The 16,551-nt window shown below is 41.4% G+C and overlaps 1 protein-coding gene across 1 annotated transcript in view; it reads right to left on the bottom strand.

Annotated features, from left to right (window-relative positions):
* LONRF1 (LON peptidase N-terminal domain and ring finger 1) overlaps positions 1–15,604 on the bottom strand; it is a 28,363-nt gene extending 12,759 nt beyond the window's left edge. The window contains exons 1-6 of the mRNA XM_066236240.1: positions 14,805–15,604; positions 6,273–6,391; positions 4,860–4,982; positions 1,885–2,034; positions 1,113–1,353; positions 925–1,021 (exon numbers count right to left, since the gene is read on the bottom strand). Of these exons, the coding sequence (XP_066092337.1) occupies positions 925–1,021; positions 1,113–1,353; positions 1,885–2,034; positions 4,860–4,982; positions 6,273–6,391; positions 14,805–15,513 (1,439 nt within the window). The 5' untranslated portion in view covers positions 15,514–15,604. The remainder of the gene's footprint in view (positions 1–924; positions 1,022–1,112; positions 1,354–1,884; positions 2,035–4,859; positions 4,983–6,272; positions 6,392–14,804) is intronic.
* Between the last annotated feature and the right edge of the window lie 947 nt (positions 15,605–16,551).

Genomic DNA, 16,551 nt, shown 5'->3' with positions numbered 1-16,551 from the left:
ATAGATCATTAATAATTTCAAAGTAGCTTTCTTATTTTCTCATCTCTTTAAAGCTGGTTTTCTTAATAAGCTTATAAAAGGCTCACTATATGAAATTCATTAAAAGGAATAATCCAATAAATATTACAGTTAAGTCCTAAAGAAATATAGGCTTAATACCAAATGCAATACTCAAATAACATGGGAAAAATTAATTTTACTTACATTATAACTATTTCCTGAAAGACCTCTGAATTTCCTATAAGGATTGTAAGTGTACAGGTACTTCAGAAATGGTCCAATCTAATCCCCTCAGCTCATAAACGAAGACCTAGGCTCCGAGTTAGAGACTCGCTGAGGAACACCGCTAGTTACTGTCGGCCTCGCGGGGCCGGCCCAGGTCTCGGCACTCTGCGTGCACTGCTCCTTCGACTCCACACAACTTGTGTGAGCAGAAAGCATTCCCTCCAAACTGTCAGTCTTTTAGAATTCTAAGCATTACATAATGAAAATCCTTATCCAATGATACTTTTAACGGGATTTTATGGTTAAGATATATAAACAAGAGTCACATGTATACAATACATAATTAGAATTCTTGCTCAGATCTAAAATCATGGATATATCTAAGTTTTAATAATAATATGTACAGTTTTTATAGTGCTTTACAATTTTCCAGGTACTTTTTATATAAGTCACTATGATAGAGGCTATGCAAATAATGACCCCACTTTCTAAATAAGGAAAACGAGGTTCATACATTAAAGTTACTTGTCCAAGGTATCAACAGTTAACCTAGGAGTAAAATTTCTATCTTTTGATTTTCAGTACAGTACTCTCTGTTCATTACATTGTCTATTATTAGAGTAGATTACCTTCATCTACCCTGTATTTTATTTACATTAGTATAAAATATTCATCTTTTATAAAGTTTTACATACTTACCTCATGCAGAGAGAGCACTCAAAATCCGAAACATCTATTAATTCTTCTGGGATGTCGCCATAAGTTACTGAAAACGTACAGACTTCACTGGAAGTTTCTATTTAAACAAAGAGTGTTATTTTGGGAAAAAAGTTTAAAAGTTATTCTAAATAAATAAATATTTTATATGAGAGTCATTAAATGTTTACCTCCTTGTTTTTTAAGCTTATTTCTTCCATCTTCGTCGACAATCACGTCCTGTTCTAAAAGAGACAACTTTCTCTTCAGAAGAGCACCTTTTTCTTGAACAGAGAGTAAAGGTTCCGAGGACACTCTTTTTAAGCAATCCTCTCTGGCAGGCATTTCTGTGGAATTTATAGCCTGTGCTGACTGAGCACGGTTTAAGCTTCCTTTGACAGGCTCTGACGGGACCTCTGGTATTTCTGCGTTCTATAAAAATACAATAACAGGGCATCTGTATTTCTTTACTATCTTTTCTCGCTCTCACCAAAAATCAAACCGAAACGAAATTTCAACATCTTGTAATGTTTATTTTACTGTTCATTTAACAGCATCAACTTTTAATTCTAAAACCTTGGCAAGTAAATGATTTTTGCCAGTACTTACATAGCCCTAGACACCCAGCAACTTACATTAAAATGAGGTTTAAGCAGTTATATTAATATAGTTGTTTCTACCCCAAAGAAACAAAAATAAGCATAATGTTCTCTATTTTCCAAGAGACTAAAAGTTCTCTAACATTTGGGTGACCTAGAATGTGATTAATGAACAAGTCTTTTACATAAAAGTTTTTAGTCTAAAATAAAAGGTTAAAGACAAAAATCCTATTAAGACAAAATTAAATATAATAGCTTAAAAGTACCTAACGAGATTCTAGTAGTTGAAATTAGGGAAGTGAAGATCTTAACTTGTACAGACACAGACACACTGAACCCGTGATAATCTTTTGTCAGCCCTTACCTCCTCCGGGCTGAGCTCACTGGCACAGTGGGACTCGGCCGTCACTGACGGAAAACCAAAAGGTTTGTTTTTAGTACATGGTAATGAACTCCAGGAAGAATCCTTCAGGCCTTCTTTTAAGTTTTCAGGTGATAATAAATCAAATAAAATCTGTAATAGAAGTATGATAAAGATAATTAAAACTATAAATATAATTTAATATAGAGGTACCTGATATTTAAAAACTTTTAGAAAACTGGTAGCAGACATTATGTAAAATGAGCAGAGGAGGAACAGATTAATAAGCAGAATTGCCAAATAGACTTAAAAGTCTTATAAAACCAACATGTGCCTCAATGTGGTCAAAGCATCTCAAAGAAATGATTCAAAAGGCAGGCATGGGAGTGGTTCAACTGACAGCCTGAGCAGGAATTTTCTAGGGTTATGAAGATAGTCTAGATCTTGATTAGGGTGCTGTCAAATTAATTTATAATTTCTCAAATCTCACTGAACTATAAAATCCATACATTTCATTATATGTAAATTACCAGGCTGATATTTTAATGAAAAAACTGTAAAAAGAGGAGATCTTCAGAGAACTAGAAAATATTTACCTCTGAAGATTGGCAAGTCCTATCCTGTCAAATAGTTCATACTCACCCCCAATGTATATTCGAAGGCTGGACTTAGGGTGTTTATGTGAACTAAAGAACTTGGACCCCTAACTATGGAACTCTAAAATTCCATGTCTTCACAGTGAATTTTAGTTTTTACACTGTACTCAGCTTCTCACTGAACAACTTAACTGCTGAGCAGTCACCATGCCAGCTCTGGTTGGGAGCACCAAATGCCAGCTGCCCCGTAACAGCTGGGAGGTAACCTGGGAGGCTGCTGCCTGTCAGAATTCCTAGGGACTTCTATTAGGAATACATCTAAAACTCTCAAACAGGGTAGGTTAAGGGAAGAATCTGGCTAGAAGGAAAGGAGAGAGATTCAAATTCTGTTGGTTGTCAAATAAGCTCTATTTGGAAGTATAGCAGCGCATCTCTTACAGTCTAAATTTGGAGGTTCAGTTTCTTAGCTGTTCTATCAAAGACACAAAAATCAGAATTATTCATGATCACTACAGTGTACATAAAAGAAAATATATACAATGTAAATAAAAGTGTGCATCTCTGGTAGTTGATCAAGCAATACCCCGCTTAATGAACAAACATTAAAAATCTGTGTATGTTTTCACATTTCCCTTGATCTGAAAAAATGTATTAAACACACACCTACCCTAGAACCCAGCCACTACCCTCCCAGGTGTTTGCCAGAGATATAAAAACAGAACCCCACAGAGTGACTTCTACAAGAATGTTTATAGCAACAACTAGAAACAATCCAGATGAAAATCACTAACCATGAATATCACTAACTGTGGTATGTTCATACAATGGAATACTTAGTGAATGATAAAGTTTTTAAATCACTGGATGTCGCTCAAAAATATTATGTTGAGGGAAAGAAGCCAGACACACAGAAGTACACATGGTATGAACCCATGTTTATGAAGTTCTAGAACAGGCAAAACTACTCTGTGGTGATAGAAATCTGAACAGCAGTCGCCTCTGGGTGCAGAGAGATAGGGAATTTTCTGGAAAGGAGATGAGGGAATTTTCTAGGGTTATGGAGATAGTCTATATCTTGATTAGGGTGCTGTTAAATTAATTTATAATTTCTCAAACCTCACTGAACTATAAAATCCATACATTTCATTTTATGTAAATTACCACAGTTTACAAGAAGCATATTAGGGAAAAACAAGTATTTCAATGCATCAGTTATTTTGCATTCACATGACCTTCTTAACCAACAAATATTTACAGATATATAAAAATATCCAACAGCATGGAAAATGCAAAATTATAAGCCCTTAAAAACTCTGCAACCTTACCAGGAAGTACCACTAACAAATACAGAATAGTCAAAAAAACACACAACAGTAAATGAATTTTTGTTCATTGTATATGCATATAGAATGTATATGCAAACGAACCTCACAGAGGATATACCATTGTTACCCTGATTCATAGGTATCTGGGACATGAGAAAAATTAAAAATTCTCATACTTCAGGGTGCTTCTTAAACTCGGTCCTAACTCCAGAGATTCTAATTCCAGAGGTCTGTGGAGGGCCCAGGAATTTTCGTTGACCATGCACCCAAGCTGATTCTGACAGAAAGCCACAGTTTATGAAACAGGGCAAAGGGGATTCAATCATGTGGTGCATTTTGAGGACACTAAGGAGAGAATCATGACAGGGCATTAAAACTGAATTTAGGGTAGGTTTTACCCCCAAATTTTCAAAGACACTAGTCTTTCCAGATGTTTTCTGAATAAGTTTGACAAAAGCTGAATGCTGTCATGCTAGTTTAGCAAAACTCTGAGAAGTTTTGAAGAAATCTGCTTAACTTGGTTTAACCCAATGTTTCCCAAAGTCATCTGATCAGAGAACCCCCCTTTTTCTTTTAATTAACACCTACTACACACTACAGAACAAACTTTGAAAAGTGTTATAAAGACTATTGGGAAAAATCAGAAAAAAAATTTGATTGGGCAATACTACTGGCACCCACAGAAAGTACACGAGGGTTAGACCCGAAATGAAAGGCCAACTTTAGCAGGCCAATAAAAATTCCTGAGCAGAAACATCATTACAACAATGTTTAATTAAGGATAATTAGTCTGGCTTGGATTAAGCAGACTATTAGGGAACACCTAAATTTAACAATGCAAAAATAATGCATTTAAATATCTGTGAATGAAATGTTTTGATTTTAGTAAGAACTCAATACACTAAGCATACGAACCTAAAAACCACTTGTCAAATTGCTACTAAATTTGATTTTTACAGATTCCTTATGCTCTTACTCCAGTTTTCTAATTGGCATTTTTTCAAAAGAACTGAGTGTTAGCCCTGCTTTAAACTATTCAAGTTGGTAAACTGATTACCTTTTCCACTTCTAGCTTTGCGGGTGCAAAATCTTCATCCAGGGCTAAGCACTGCAGGAATAGTTGTAAGGCATCGCCTAAAAACCCAGCATCATGGAGTACTTTTCCTTTCCTGAAGTAGACCTGCAATGGAAGCACACACACACACACACACACAACTTTGACTGATAGGATTGTTTTTTTAAAAAAATCAATGTCAAGTGAAGGAGAAAAAAAAAGGTTGCTCAGAAGTGCTCATTTTGAAACTCTGAATGACTGAGGAGCTCAGAGCATTTTACAGAATGCTCACACACTGCCCTGGAGAGGCACTTACTTACACAGGAACTGAGGACGAGAAAATGACTTCAAAACCACTTTTCTAATTATAGAACTTCAGTGCTAAATCCAGAGGGTTCTTTCTTTCTTTTCTTTTCCCTTCCTTCCTTCCTTCCTTCCTTCCTTCCTTCCTTCCTTCCTTCCTTCCTTCCTTCCTCCCTCCCTCCCTCCCTCCCTCCCTTCTTTCCTCCCTTCCCCTTCCTTCCTCCCTTCCCCTTCCTTCCTTTCTTTTCTTTCTCTTTTTCTTCCTTCCTTCCTTTCTTTTTTTCTTCCTTTCTTCCCTTCCCTCTTTCTTTCTTCCTTTCCCTTTCCCTTCCTTCCTCCCTCCCTCCTTCCCTCCCTCCCTCCCTTCCTTCTTTCCTTTTCTCTCTCTCGCTTTCTTTCTTTTTAACAGTTTTAAAGTTGTCCATACAGATCATTTTTCCTTTTATTCTTAATAGATATGTGCCCTGAACTAACCAGTCATATCAGCATGGGCTTCTGCATAATTTTTGCTATTAATTTATAATTTTTGGACCATCCTTATTATACTGTCTTTCTGAATGGAGGGAAATGCCACAACAAAGAGAAACTTCTAGCTTAAAGAACATATGGAGATGGACTATTGCCTTGGCAATTTGATCAAAAGGAAAAATTAGTTAACTTATTATATACATGCCTCAAGTCTTTCTAAACTATGTGGCAAGGCAACCTCCTTCGCCCCATCTGCTATATTAAATTATCCCTAATCATTTGCTTCCCATCATAATGCCACACTCATTCTCCAGCCTCCGGGACTGTGCACTATGACCAGTTTGTATCCATCTTCACAATACGGCCAATTGTATCTCTTTGAGGAAATACTGTATATTAAAATATCTATCTTTTTTCCTTTGCCTTGAATTCAGGTTGTTCTTTAGTTAGGAAACAACGATTTCTTATAATTTAAAAAACTGTCAGATGATATTTATCCAAAGTACTGACCTTAGATTTTGAGAACTCTATTTTTCCTTAAAGAGTCAACCAAACCATCCTGTTAAAACTCATAACCATAATTGAATGCATGTTCCCTACATTGAAACTTTAAAATGTATGCAAAATGTAAAACAGCAATTTTACCTCAGGCCAACTTGGCAGTTGAAAGAGAACTGCATTCAAATCTTCTATGGCTGCTTTAAACTCCTGGAGACCAGCATATGATTCAGCTCTGTAAATCTTTAGAGTCAAGTTGCTGGGCTCTGAAATAAATATAAAGGTTGATTGTTTGTAAAAGATCATTGTACAATCCACAAAACACATCCTACTAGATTTAACAACTGACCTAGTAATGCCAGTCAATAACCACCATACCAAAGGTTGTAAACCAAACACAGCATGGTGCAATCTACTCGCATGTTAAATTTTATCTAGAAGTTGTATGAAATCATTACAAGTAGACTATTTTAGTGGAGGAAATTATGGTTCTTAAGAACACTGGAAATATTTTTATAATATAAATAATCACCTCTAAGATAATGTTTTCTTAAAATATGGCGTTCTATACAGATTTAAAAGACATGTCTTAGATGTTTAGAAGATTTATTTTTATAGCAAAACTTAATTTTTTTATACCCTAGTTTCTAAATCCTTATTTATAAACAACGATTTGTATCCCGACTGCATATGGAATTTCTATAATAACAAAGACTGACCAGGGCTCAATCTTATGAGGTATATAATAATCCAGATTTGGGAGAAAATGATCTGAAAGATTCAGCTTTCTAAAGAGGTCAATATTTTAATCCCTGCCATTAGCAAAAATGGTATTGCGCCATGCCAATACTGTTAATTTCAAATATTCCTGAGGGAAAAAACTTTGATATTAATTTCACTATCCTCTATGTCTCCTGCTAATTTCACCATCCTCTATGTCTCTACCTGAGAAACCAAATTAGCATCCAATGGCAATCAGGATTGCAGACAGCTAGCTGATTCACCCAATATATTAATCAATTACTACAGGTACATACATTCTAAAATGGAAATCTAAGCAAAATACTAATTTTCAGTACATACAGATTACACTAACTTGACTCTTTTAAGGCTATTAATCTTTGAAGCTTTCAAAAATGTATGCATATAAAATAAAGCATTTGTTTTAAGAAGGGCATACAGATCTATAATGCTACAATAAAAATAAATTATAAAACTCCTCACTAGTTCCATGGTTTACTCTAGTTTTTAAAGGAATGTTTTTCTACAGATAACTCTCCACTGAACAATTACAGTACACAAGACTTCTTCAATCGCTGGTGCTTGAGACTGGAATAATATTGTTCCTTCAAATTTAAACCAATGAAAAACTTCAAGGAAGAATGAAATTACTATTTCATAAAAATATTTCTTACTTCCTAAGTAAAAAACATGTCTAGAATATTTTCTTTAGTTTCTTAAAGCAGTATAATTGGAAATCATTATCTCTGAACAAAAACACATAGAAACTGAAAGCTCAATATAATTAATCAATCAAGAATGAAAAGTCCTAGCACAAAGCTAGATCCGGTAGGTAGTCAAAGGATTGTACTTTATCCTTGTCTTTGAGGAGCTTATTATCTAATTAGAAAATTTTATTGTGAAACAGCATCATGTAATCCTGATTTGACGAGCACAACTGGAGTTCAGAAAGTGGAGAGCAGCATGTGACAAAATAGTTCAAGAGTTAGTAGTAAATGAATCAGCATCCAAACCCAGGAGCTGTAAGACAGGGCTGCGGCCCAGGACGTGCAGTGTTCCGCCCACAGCTGGGGTGCCTCCAAGAGCACCCTTGAGACCAGCCTCCACTCCAGCAAGCCAGAGCGCAGGATTTCTCTGTTGCAGCAAGCAGCCCACTCCACTCCTGGATCCCTACTGGGCTTTTTAAAAACCTCCCATTTGTTTCTGGTACAGCGAGTCCCCATCGCCTCATACTTGATGCAGTGCACATTCAGAGCTATTAAATATCACACCCTTTTCACCAATGCCTCACTGCTCAGTGGTCACCTTTACACGGCTTCTTGAGGACAGCACTGAAGGAAGTGACTGAGACCTGTCTTGGAGAACACCCAGCCAATCTATCAAACTGCTCTACTGTGACCGAAGCCAAAATAAGACTGTGTCCCCTCTCCCCTCAACACAAAAACACTGACTGTTGAGACTCCCTAAGAGATGACAAGAGAGTCAGCTCTTGCTCCCCAATTCTTCATAGGTAGTTTTTACTGAGAACTTCAAATATTAGTGGAACAACTACACTGGATGGACCCTGTTAGGAAAAAATATATATCTAGTGAGTTCAAACTCTCAGTGCTTTTTTAAAAAATTAGGGACATCCCTTCTTAACTCTAAAAAAAAAGAGGCAAATGCACACATTGGGGCCCTTTGAATAGGCAAAGCATGGCTTAGAACAGGGACACTGTAGCACAGCAGTGTTTGCTATTATGATTGCATCCCTTCACTGTGTGTACAGAGCCTTAATTTTAAAATCTATTTTTGTGCTTCCTCCATTATTTCCTGTCTTTGTATCCTCAAGACCCAGCTTTCCTAAGTGTTTACTAAACTAGGGGAAATTTATTAAAATTAGTCATCTTAAGCTCAATTCATGCTCTCATGTTCTCTTCTCTTGGACCCAGTAATACTGCATCATTAGGCAAATTAAAAATTTGAAATAAATTTCTGCTGTACATGAGGATACTACTCCTAAGCCGCCCGAGGCATCTCTCTCCGGGGCTGAGGCTAGAGACCCCTCCAGTTGTGACTCGTCCCTTCTCTAACCCTCAGGAACATGTGGGATTAGTAATAGGTTGTTTCCTTAGTCCATTTTTAAAAAACCTTCTTTCTCCAGTTATTTATAGAAGTTATTGTTTACTTATAAAATTTGAAAAATATAGAAAATTAAAAATATTTTTCCCACCCCAAAAAAATAACATGTACTTTCTTTGTGTATAGATAACATTTTATGTAGTTTTATGAAATATATAGTTTATAACCTTTTTTGTCAATGTAATTAAGTCCACATGGTTTTTTATGGTTGCCAAGTATTCTATTATATACACAATCTTAAAAATTTCCTACTCTGCAAGTTTTACTTCCAATTTTGTTAATATTTGTATAATGAGCATCTATCTACATGCCTTTACATATCTGATAACTATTTTATAAAGCTGAGTGGCTGTGTAGAAAGTTTTATATATATACATATATATGTATATATTTATATATAAATTTTCAATACATTTTAACTCTCCTTTTATAAAAAAAAAAAACTAAAAATCTTTATTTTAGTTGGGCTGTGTTTTCTGTTTCCTAGAAAAATACAAATGAAAAACAGCACCATTACTTTAATGTGCATTTCTTCAGTAAGTTTGGCCTTTAAAACTACTATATATTTATTGTCTCTTTAGATTGTACACAAATTCTGTTCATATCCTTTTTCTCATTCTCCTGAGTGTCCTTTAATTTATTTGTTGAGCTATTCTGCAAATTTCAATGGCTAACCAAAATACTAAATTTCTTTGCTTCTTTTACTTTATTAAGTTCAGTATAAAGGACAATTATCACAGTTAAACTAAAAGCTGCCAATTGACAAGTTATTAGTTATTGATTAATAAGATCTAAGAATAGTAGTTTGGATACTAATTAAGATTATAACTACTGGATTCAGCAAATTTGGGTTCAGATTCACTTAGGAAATTTACCTCACACTAATCCTCAGTCTCCTCACCTATAAAATGCTAGTGATACCTACAACTTAAGACTGTTGTGAGGACTAAATTAGAGAATGCATGTAAACAGTTATGACACTGGGTAATTCACAAATGCTCAATGAACGGTTGTTAACATTACAAAATATTTCAAAAATTGATAGAAAAATATTAGCTCTTGATATAATGTTTCAAGTCCTTTGTAAAGTAAGTTATAACATGCCTAAGTTTACTAATTAAATTTAAATCTCTTCACATTAACCTCATTGATTAAAAATATCAAAAACCCTTCACATTTTTTAAACACATTTTTAAATTTTTATGTTTATTTTAGAGAGAGAGAGAGAATAAATCAGTTTGTTATTCTACTTATCCATACATTCACTGGTTGATTCTTGTGTGAGCCCTGACTGGGGATGGAACCCACAACCTTGGCGTATCGGGTCAGCATTCCAACTGACCTACCTGGCCAGGGCCCTTGACATTTTCTTTAAGTGTATTTAGTATTTACCCATAATTTGACTAGTCTTTGTATAACTGAAGTCTTGCAGTATCTATATTTTATTGATGTAGGCTAAAATATAAAATATTTCCACTAACATATACAAGCCAGAATCAGGATTTAACTCTCACTCTGGTATTATTATTAACGTGGTAGAGGAAAAAAAAAACCAGGACTTGACATCACAAGATTTAGATTTCAGTTTTAGCTAAATTATCTTGGAGCGATAGCACAACTTTTACATTTGTAAAAAATACTGTATTTTTTTTTTTTTTTGTATTTTTCTGAAGCTGGAAACGGGGAGAGACAGTCAGACAGACTCCCGCATGCGCCCGACCGGGATCCGCCAGGCACGCCCACCAGGGGGCGATGCTCTGCCCCTCCGGGGCGTTGCTTTGTCGCGACCAGAGCCACTCTAGCGCCTGGGGCAGAGGCCAAGGAGCCATACCCAGCGCCCGGGCCATCTTTGCTCCAATGGAGCCTTGGCTGCGGGAGGGGAAGAAAGAGACAGAGAGGAAGGAGAGGGGGAGGGGTGGAGAAGCAAATGGGCGCTTCTCCTATGTGCCCTAGCCGGGAATCGAACCCAGGACTTCCGCACGCCAGGCCGACGCTCTACCACTGTGCCAACCGGCCAGGGCCAAAAATACTGTATTTTAATTACTATTTACTGGGTATTTACTCTGTCAGGCATCATTCAAAGAACTTTACAGGTTTTGACTCAATTCTCACAACAGACCTAAGTAACTGGTCTTATTGGTTCCTGCCTGTGAGGCAGGCACTATTCTCACTTTTCTGACAGGGAAACCAAACAGGGGCGTCGGAACACTGGCCGTGGTCAGGCAGGAAGTGGAGGGCCGCACTGTGGATTCAAACCTAAGCATTCAGCTCCCACCATGTGGAGCTTTAACCACTAGGCCATACTGACAGGGAAACCAAACAGGGCGTCGGAACACTGGCCGCGGTCAGGCAGGAAGTGGAGGGCTGCGCTGTGGATTCAAACCTAAGCAGTCAGCTCCCGCCATGTGGAGCTTTAACCACTAGGCCATACTGTATCTCTAGCTTGAGATGCCTTGATTTCCTTCTGAGGACACTACTACTCCACAGGATTCTTTAAGATCAAATGCTGTAAGAAATTTAAAAATACTTGGTAATAGTCAAGGACTCTGTAAAGACAAAAATCTCCCTCTTCAAGTATTTTAGATAAAATGTTCTCCCCATTATGACCTTTATTTATTTTTTAAGTTCAAACTATAAATGATATTGTTCTGTTTCCTTCTTTGGGAAGAGAGGGGTATACAAAGGGAAGAGGCAAGGCTGTAAAAATTGATTAAAACTAAATGGGAAACAGCAGAGCAAAGTAGCATCATTTCAGTAGACTCAAGTAAAGAGTCACTGCAGACAGGACTTTTACATAATATCCTTGAATACTAAAAAGACAGAAAGTTATGAAACATCTGAGAGTTAATATCAAAAGATCAATGGATTGTTATCTAAATATACTTCAATTCAACAGAAACTTATGTAATATCAATGGGAAACTTCTAATTCTGGCAAAGGTTTTCAAGCTCTCCTTTCTGTAGACATAAATTTGAATGTGTGTGGGCTAACTGGACTAATTATTTTTCCAGTTAATAGTATTTACTTGTTTCATTATAAGAGTTACATGAAGAAATTATAGTGAAGTTCTTTTTTCATTGTCAGCAACGACAGTATCATTAGTAATTACAACAGTACAATTACATAAATACATTCCAAATGCCTATCTAGCTAACCAGCCAACTCCCAGAAAAGTTGAAGTCTAACAATACAAGTAGATTTATAACTCTACTATTTTTATTTACGCCCATAAACTGTAAACACAAATCTGTATTTTACCACTAAAGATTCAAAGGATAAAAAGTTATCCTCATTAGTGTCGTTCAGACATATTTTTAAGTATAAAATTATTAATTTTTGAAAGATCTAAAGCCTCACCAGGAGGTGGCACAGTGGTAGAGCACTGGCCTGAGACGCTGAGGACTCAGGTTTGAAACCCCAAGATTGCTGGCTTGAGCATGGGCTCACCAGCTTGAGTGCGGGGTCACAAGCTTGAGAGTGGGATCATGGACATGACCCCATGGTCACTGGCTTGAGCCCAAAGGTCGCTAACTTGAAGCCCAAGGTTGCTGCACTATGAACTCATGCTTCTCATCTCTCCCCTTTCCTGTCTGTCTGTCTGTCTCTCTCTCTCTCTCTGAGTCTCTCTTTAAAAAAAGATCTAGAAATGAGATGAGTCAAGAGACTTGGGTTTTAGTCATGCAAAAGTGGGATTAAATAGTTAAATGAACAAAATTCCCATGTACAGTCTCTGTAAATTGAAAACAAGTAAAAGTAGGTCTTTCATTCCTTTTCTGTTAAAAAATACCTTCAATCTAAGGTCCATGATCTTCCTTAATTAAAAGAGTATTAGTTACAGAAAATTGAGCTAGACCTTAGTAAATGTGATCACTGTTCTTCCATGGATTAGGACCTGATTTTAAGAGGTCAAATCACAAAATCATAATACTGCTTGCTGTCAGTAAGTTATATCCTTTATTTTATGCTAGTGACAAAAAGAAAAAAAAATCTTCCTTGGAATTTATGTTACACGTTTTCATTGGATGAGCTAAAAAGGCAGGATGAGCTGTGGTCCAGCATTTAGAACTGCAGGATACAGTGTTATTGTCTCCACAATCAGCTAGCGGTTTGACTGTGGACAAGGCATTTCACTACCCTAGCTTCTGCTTCTTTGTTTTTAAAATCAGGATCGTCTAGGTGGTCTGTACTTCCTCGCTCACTCTCCATTCATCCAGAGGTGGCATTAGCTGTATCAGAATTTAATAGTTCTCTTTTGTTCTGGATCTGCCATTCTATTCTATTTTATAACTGCCTACTCCCAATTTAAAAATATAGTGAAAGTATATGAAAATGTAGCAGATTTGTGCTTTGAACGCTAAAGGTATTAAATAACTTGATGTATTGTTACTATGTAGTTCAAAATGACAAGCACTTAGGGTAAAAAAAAGTAACAAAATACTTTAAGTTTCATAGTTTATAAACTTATCTAATATCTAACATCAGTTTATATCTTAGATGTCTTTTCTTTGGGAATTATTCTCCCAAGTATTATTTCATGCAAATGTAGATGCCAAGCTTGAAATAGGCTAATTTAACACAAGGTTTTAACAGTGACACTCTTGACATTTTGGGCCCAACAATTGTGTGGGAGGCTGTCCTGTGCAATATAGGGTGTTTCAGCAGCACCCCTAGCTAGATGTACCAGCACTAATCCCATAAGGGGTGGCAACCAAAAATGTCTCCAGATATTGCTCCAGATAGATATGATGTCCCCTTGGGGTGAGGTGAGGGTCGTGTAAAACCTCCCTAGTATAGAACCATCGACTTACAAAACAACTCGACATTTTACATAGATAAACCAGGCAACGTCCCTTTCTTTCCACAGCCCACAACCACCTTAAGAAAAGTGCTAATCTAGGTTAGGAGGCCTAAACTGCTCTTGAAGAAGAAAAAGACAAAAGATCTAAAGGCCATTCCCCACAGCTCGATCAAGAGTGGAAAAGCAAACTGAAGCGTGGCAAAGGACTCTGAGACTACCTCTGTATCTTGACAATGAACTAGGTATATTCAAAAGTAAGCACAGATGTTTGTGAAATAAGTCTGACTTGAAACAGACAGGTTGAAACCATCCAGAGGAACCAATCCCGCAGGCATTTTCAGGTAACACTCGAACACCCAGGGCAGCCCGGGCACCCGCTCGGCGCCCTGTGGCCGGCGGGGCCCCCAGATGCAGGGTGCGGGCGCCGAGCTCCCGCCACGCCCACCGGACGTCACCCGTTACACAACGCCCCCTCCCCCAGCTTATGCAATTCTGCCCTCCCGCGGCTTCCAATTGCCCCGGTAACTTTTGTGGGAGACCACGGTAAACGCTGCCCGCCTAGCCTCAGCTGGGGATCCTTTCCCCGCCCCGGCGGTCGCTTCCCCGCAGCGGACCCGGCCGGGCCGGGCGGCCAATTACCGGAAAGAGCGCGGCAGGAAAAGAGCCGCCGCTCCGGCTCGCCCAACTGCCCCCGATCCCGGGCGGCCTGGCCGGGCCCCCGCTTCTCTCGGGACGCGCACGCCCGGCCGCCAGGCCGCAGCCGAGGGAACCCCGCGCCCGCGGGCCCCTCCCCACGCCGCGTCACAAGCGGCTCCGAGGGCGATCCCCATTGTGACCGAAGCACCCCAGGGCGCCGCCCCCTCCCACACCCTCCAGGACCCCGAGACCCTACACGCGGGAGTCAGGGGCCCCCGGGAGGCACGGGCGCCTCCCGGGGGCGCAGCCACGCTCCGGGTCGCCAGCCCGTCGGGGCCGGGAGGGTGGGGTCGGCCGGGCCGCGCCGCATCCCGCGCCGTCACCTGCTCGCAGCGCCTCGCAGGCGGCGGCCAGGGCCTCCCCGTAGCGCCCCTGGTGCAGCAGCTCCCCGAGCCGGCCGGCCGCACGGGCTCGCTCCAGCTGGCCCGGGAACCACTTCTCGGCCAGGTGGTTGAGGACGACGCTGGTTCTGAATTCCGAGGCGGCGATGGCGGCGGCCAGAGGCGGCGGCGTGCCCTCAGCATCAGTGGCAGCGGCGGCGGGCGGCAGCCGGTCCCGGCAGAGGCGGCAGCGGGCGCGGAGTTCTCTCCGCAGGCAGCGGCGGCAGTAGCTGTGGCCACAGGGGACGGTCACCGGCTCGCTCAGGAAGCCCCGGCAGCCCAGGCAGCTGAGCAGCCCGCCGGCGCCGGGGTCCGCGCCCGCCGCCCGGGCGGCGCCCCAGCCCAGCCCGTGGCGGAGCCGGTAGTTGAGCACCAGGCAGTCCACCAGGGTGCCCAGGCACTCGGGCCTGACCGGGGCGCCGCGGCGCAGTGCCGTCGCGTACGCCTCCAGCGCTCCCTTCAGGTGGCCGCCCAGCGCCAGCAGCTCGCCGCGGCGGAGCAGCAACTCCCAGCGCTCCGACTCGGCGGCAGCGCACTCCAGCCGGTCCCTGCTGCCGCCGCCCACTTCCCAGAATCGGCCCCGGCTCCGCGGCCTGGGGGCCATCTCCCGGTTCCCCCTCGAGGAGCTCCTCGCCACAGCCGGAAAAGACATGCCCCGCGGAGGGCTGCTCCGCCGCCGCCAACCGCCGCCACGGTCCCGGAGCCTCCGGGGCGCGCGGCTCCGCACGCGGCCCGCGAGCAGGGGGGCGTGGCGCGCGGACACGGCGGGGCGGCGCGCGCCCGGGAAGCCCCGGGGGCGGGGCCTGGGGAGCGCGGGGCGGGGCCCAGCCTCGCTCTTGCTCCCGGGACTCCCCCGCACCGCCCGGGGCCGCGTCCCCCAGGAGCACTGGCTGGCCCCGCCCTTCCCGAAGCCCCTCCTGGCGAGGGACGCGAGGTCAGATGACCCCCCAACGGGGATCTAATTGGCTTCTCCTTGAAAAAGGGCCTGGCTTGTAACTGAACAAAGCTCCAGGAACCCCGGACCTCCGAACCCTTCGCCTCCCCGCCGGGTGCCCCCAGCAGCCAAGGCTGGCCTCCTCCTAATGCGTGCTTCCTGGGTCCTTTTCTGGCGGGCGGTAGGCCTCGTGGGACTGAGCCCCAAATCGCCATCCCTCCCCTGACAAACACGCGCATCCGAGTGGGGACCGGCGCCCTATTCCTGGCCCTTGGAGCCTCTCAGTGTGATGTCCCGGTGATCAGGTGCAAGGCTGCATTTTGATTTGTTTATGCCCAAGTTACAGATGAACATGTAGCGGCAGAGGGCCAAGGAATGAGCATGGGCAGGCTGATGACTTTGTGACTCCTAAAGTCTAGAAATAAGGTAACTTAGTCACCACGTTCTTGAGGTGACTCCTTGAGGAGACTCCTTGAGGAGGGCACTTTTCCCTGGTGCCGAGTTACTTCTGCCTTTCTTATTTAAAACTCACCACCACTTCCAGAGAGGAAACCCACAAGTTCTCGAAGTGTACTCTCCGTCTCATTCGCTGCTCCGCAGCCAGCTGAGGCCTGCCTATATTTGGGGTTTTTAAAGAGAGAACACCAGGATGAATGCCTTTCACATGGCTGTCACCATGTCACTACAATCCCACCAGGGTCGGTGGTTTTGTTGACAGAAAAAATTTTTTTATAATAGGTTATATATATTTTTAAA

Source organism: Saccopteryx bilineata, chromosome 6 (assembly GCF_036850765.1).
Source record: "Saccopteryx bilineata isolate mSacBil1 chromosome 6, mSacBil1_pri_phased_curated, whole genome shotgun sequence".
NCBI classification, from domain to species: domain Eukaryota; kingdom Metazoa; phylum Chordata; class Mammalia; order Chiroptera; family Emballonuridae; genus Saccopteryx; species Saccopteryx bilineata.
This window is presented reverse-complemented; position numbering and strand designations above follow the sequence as displayed.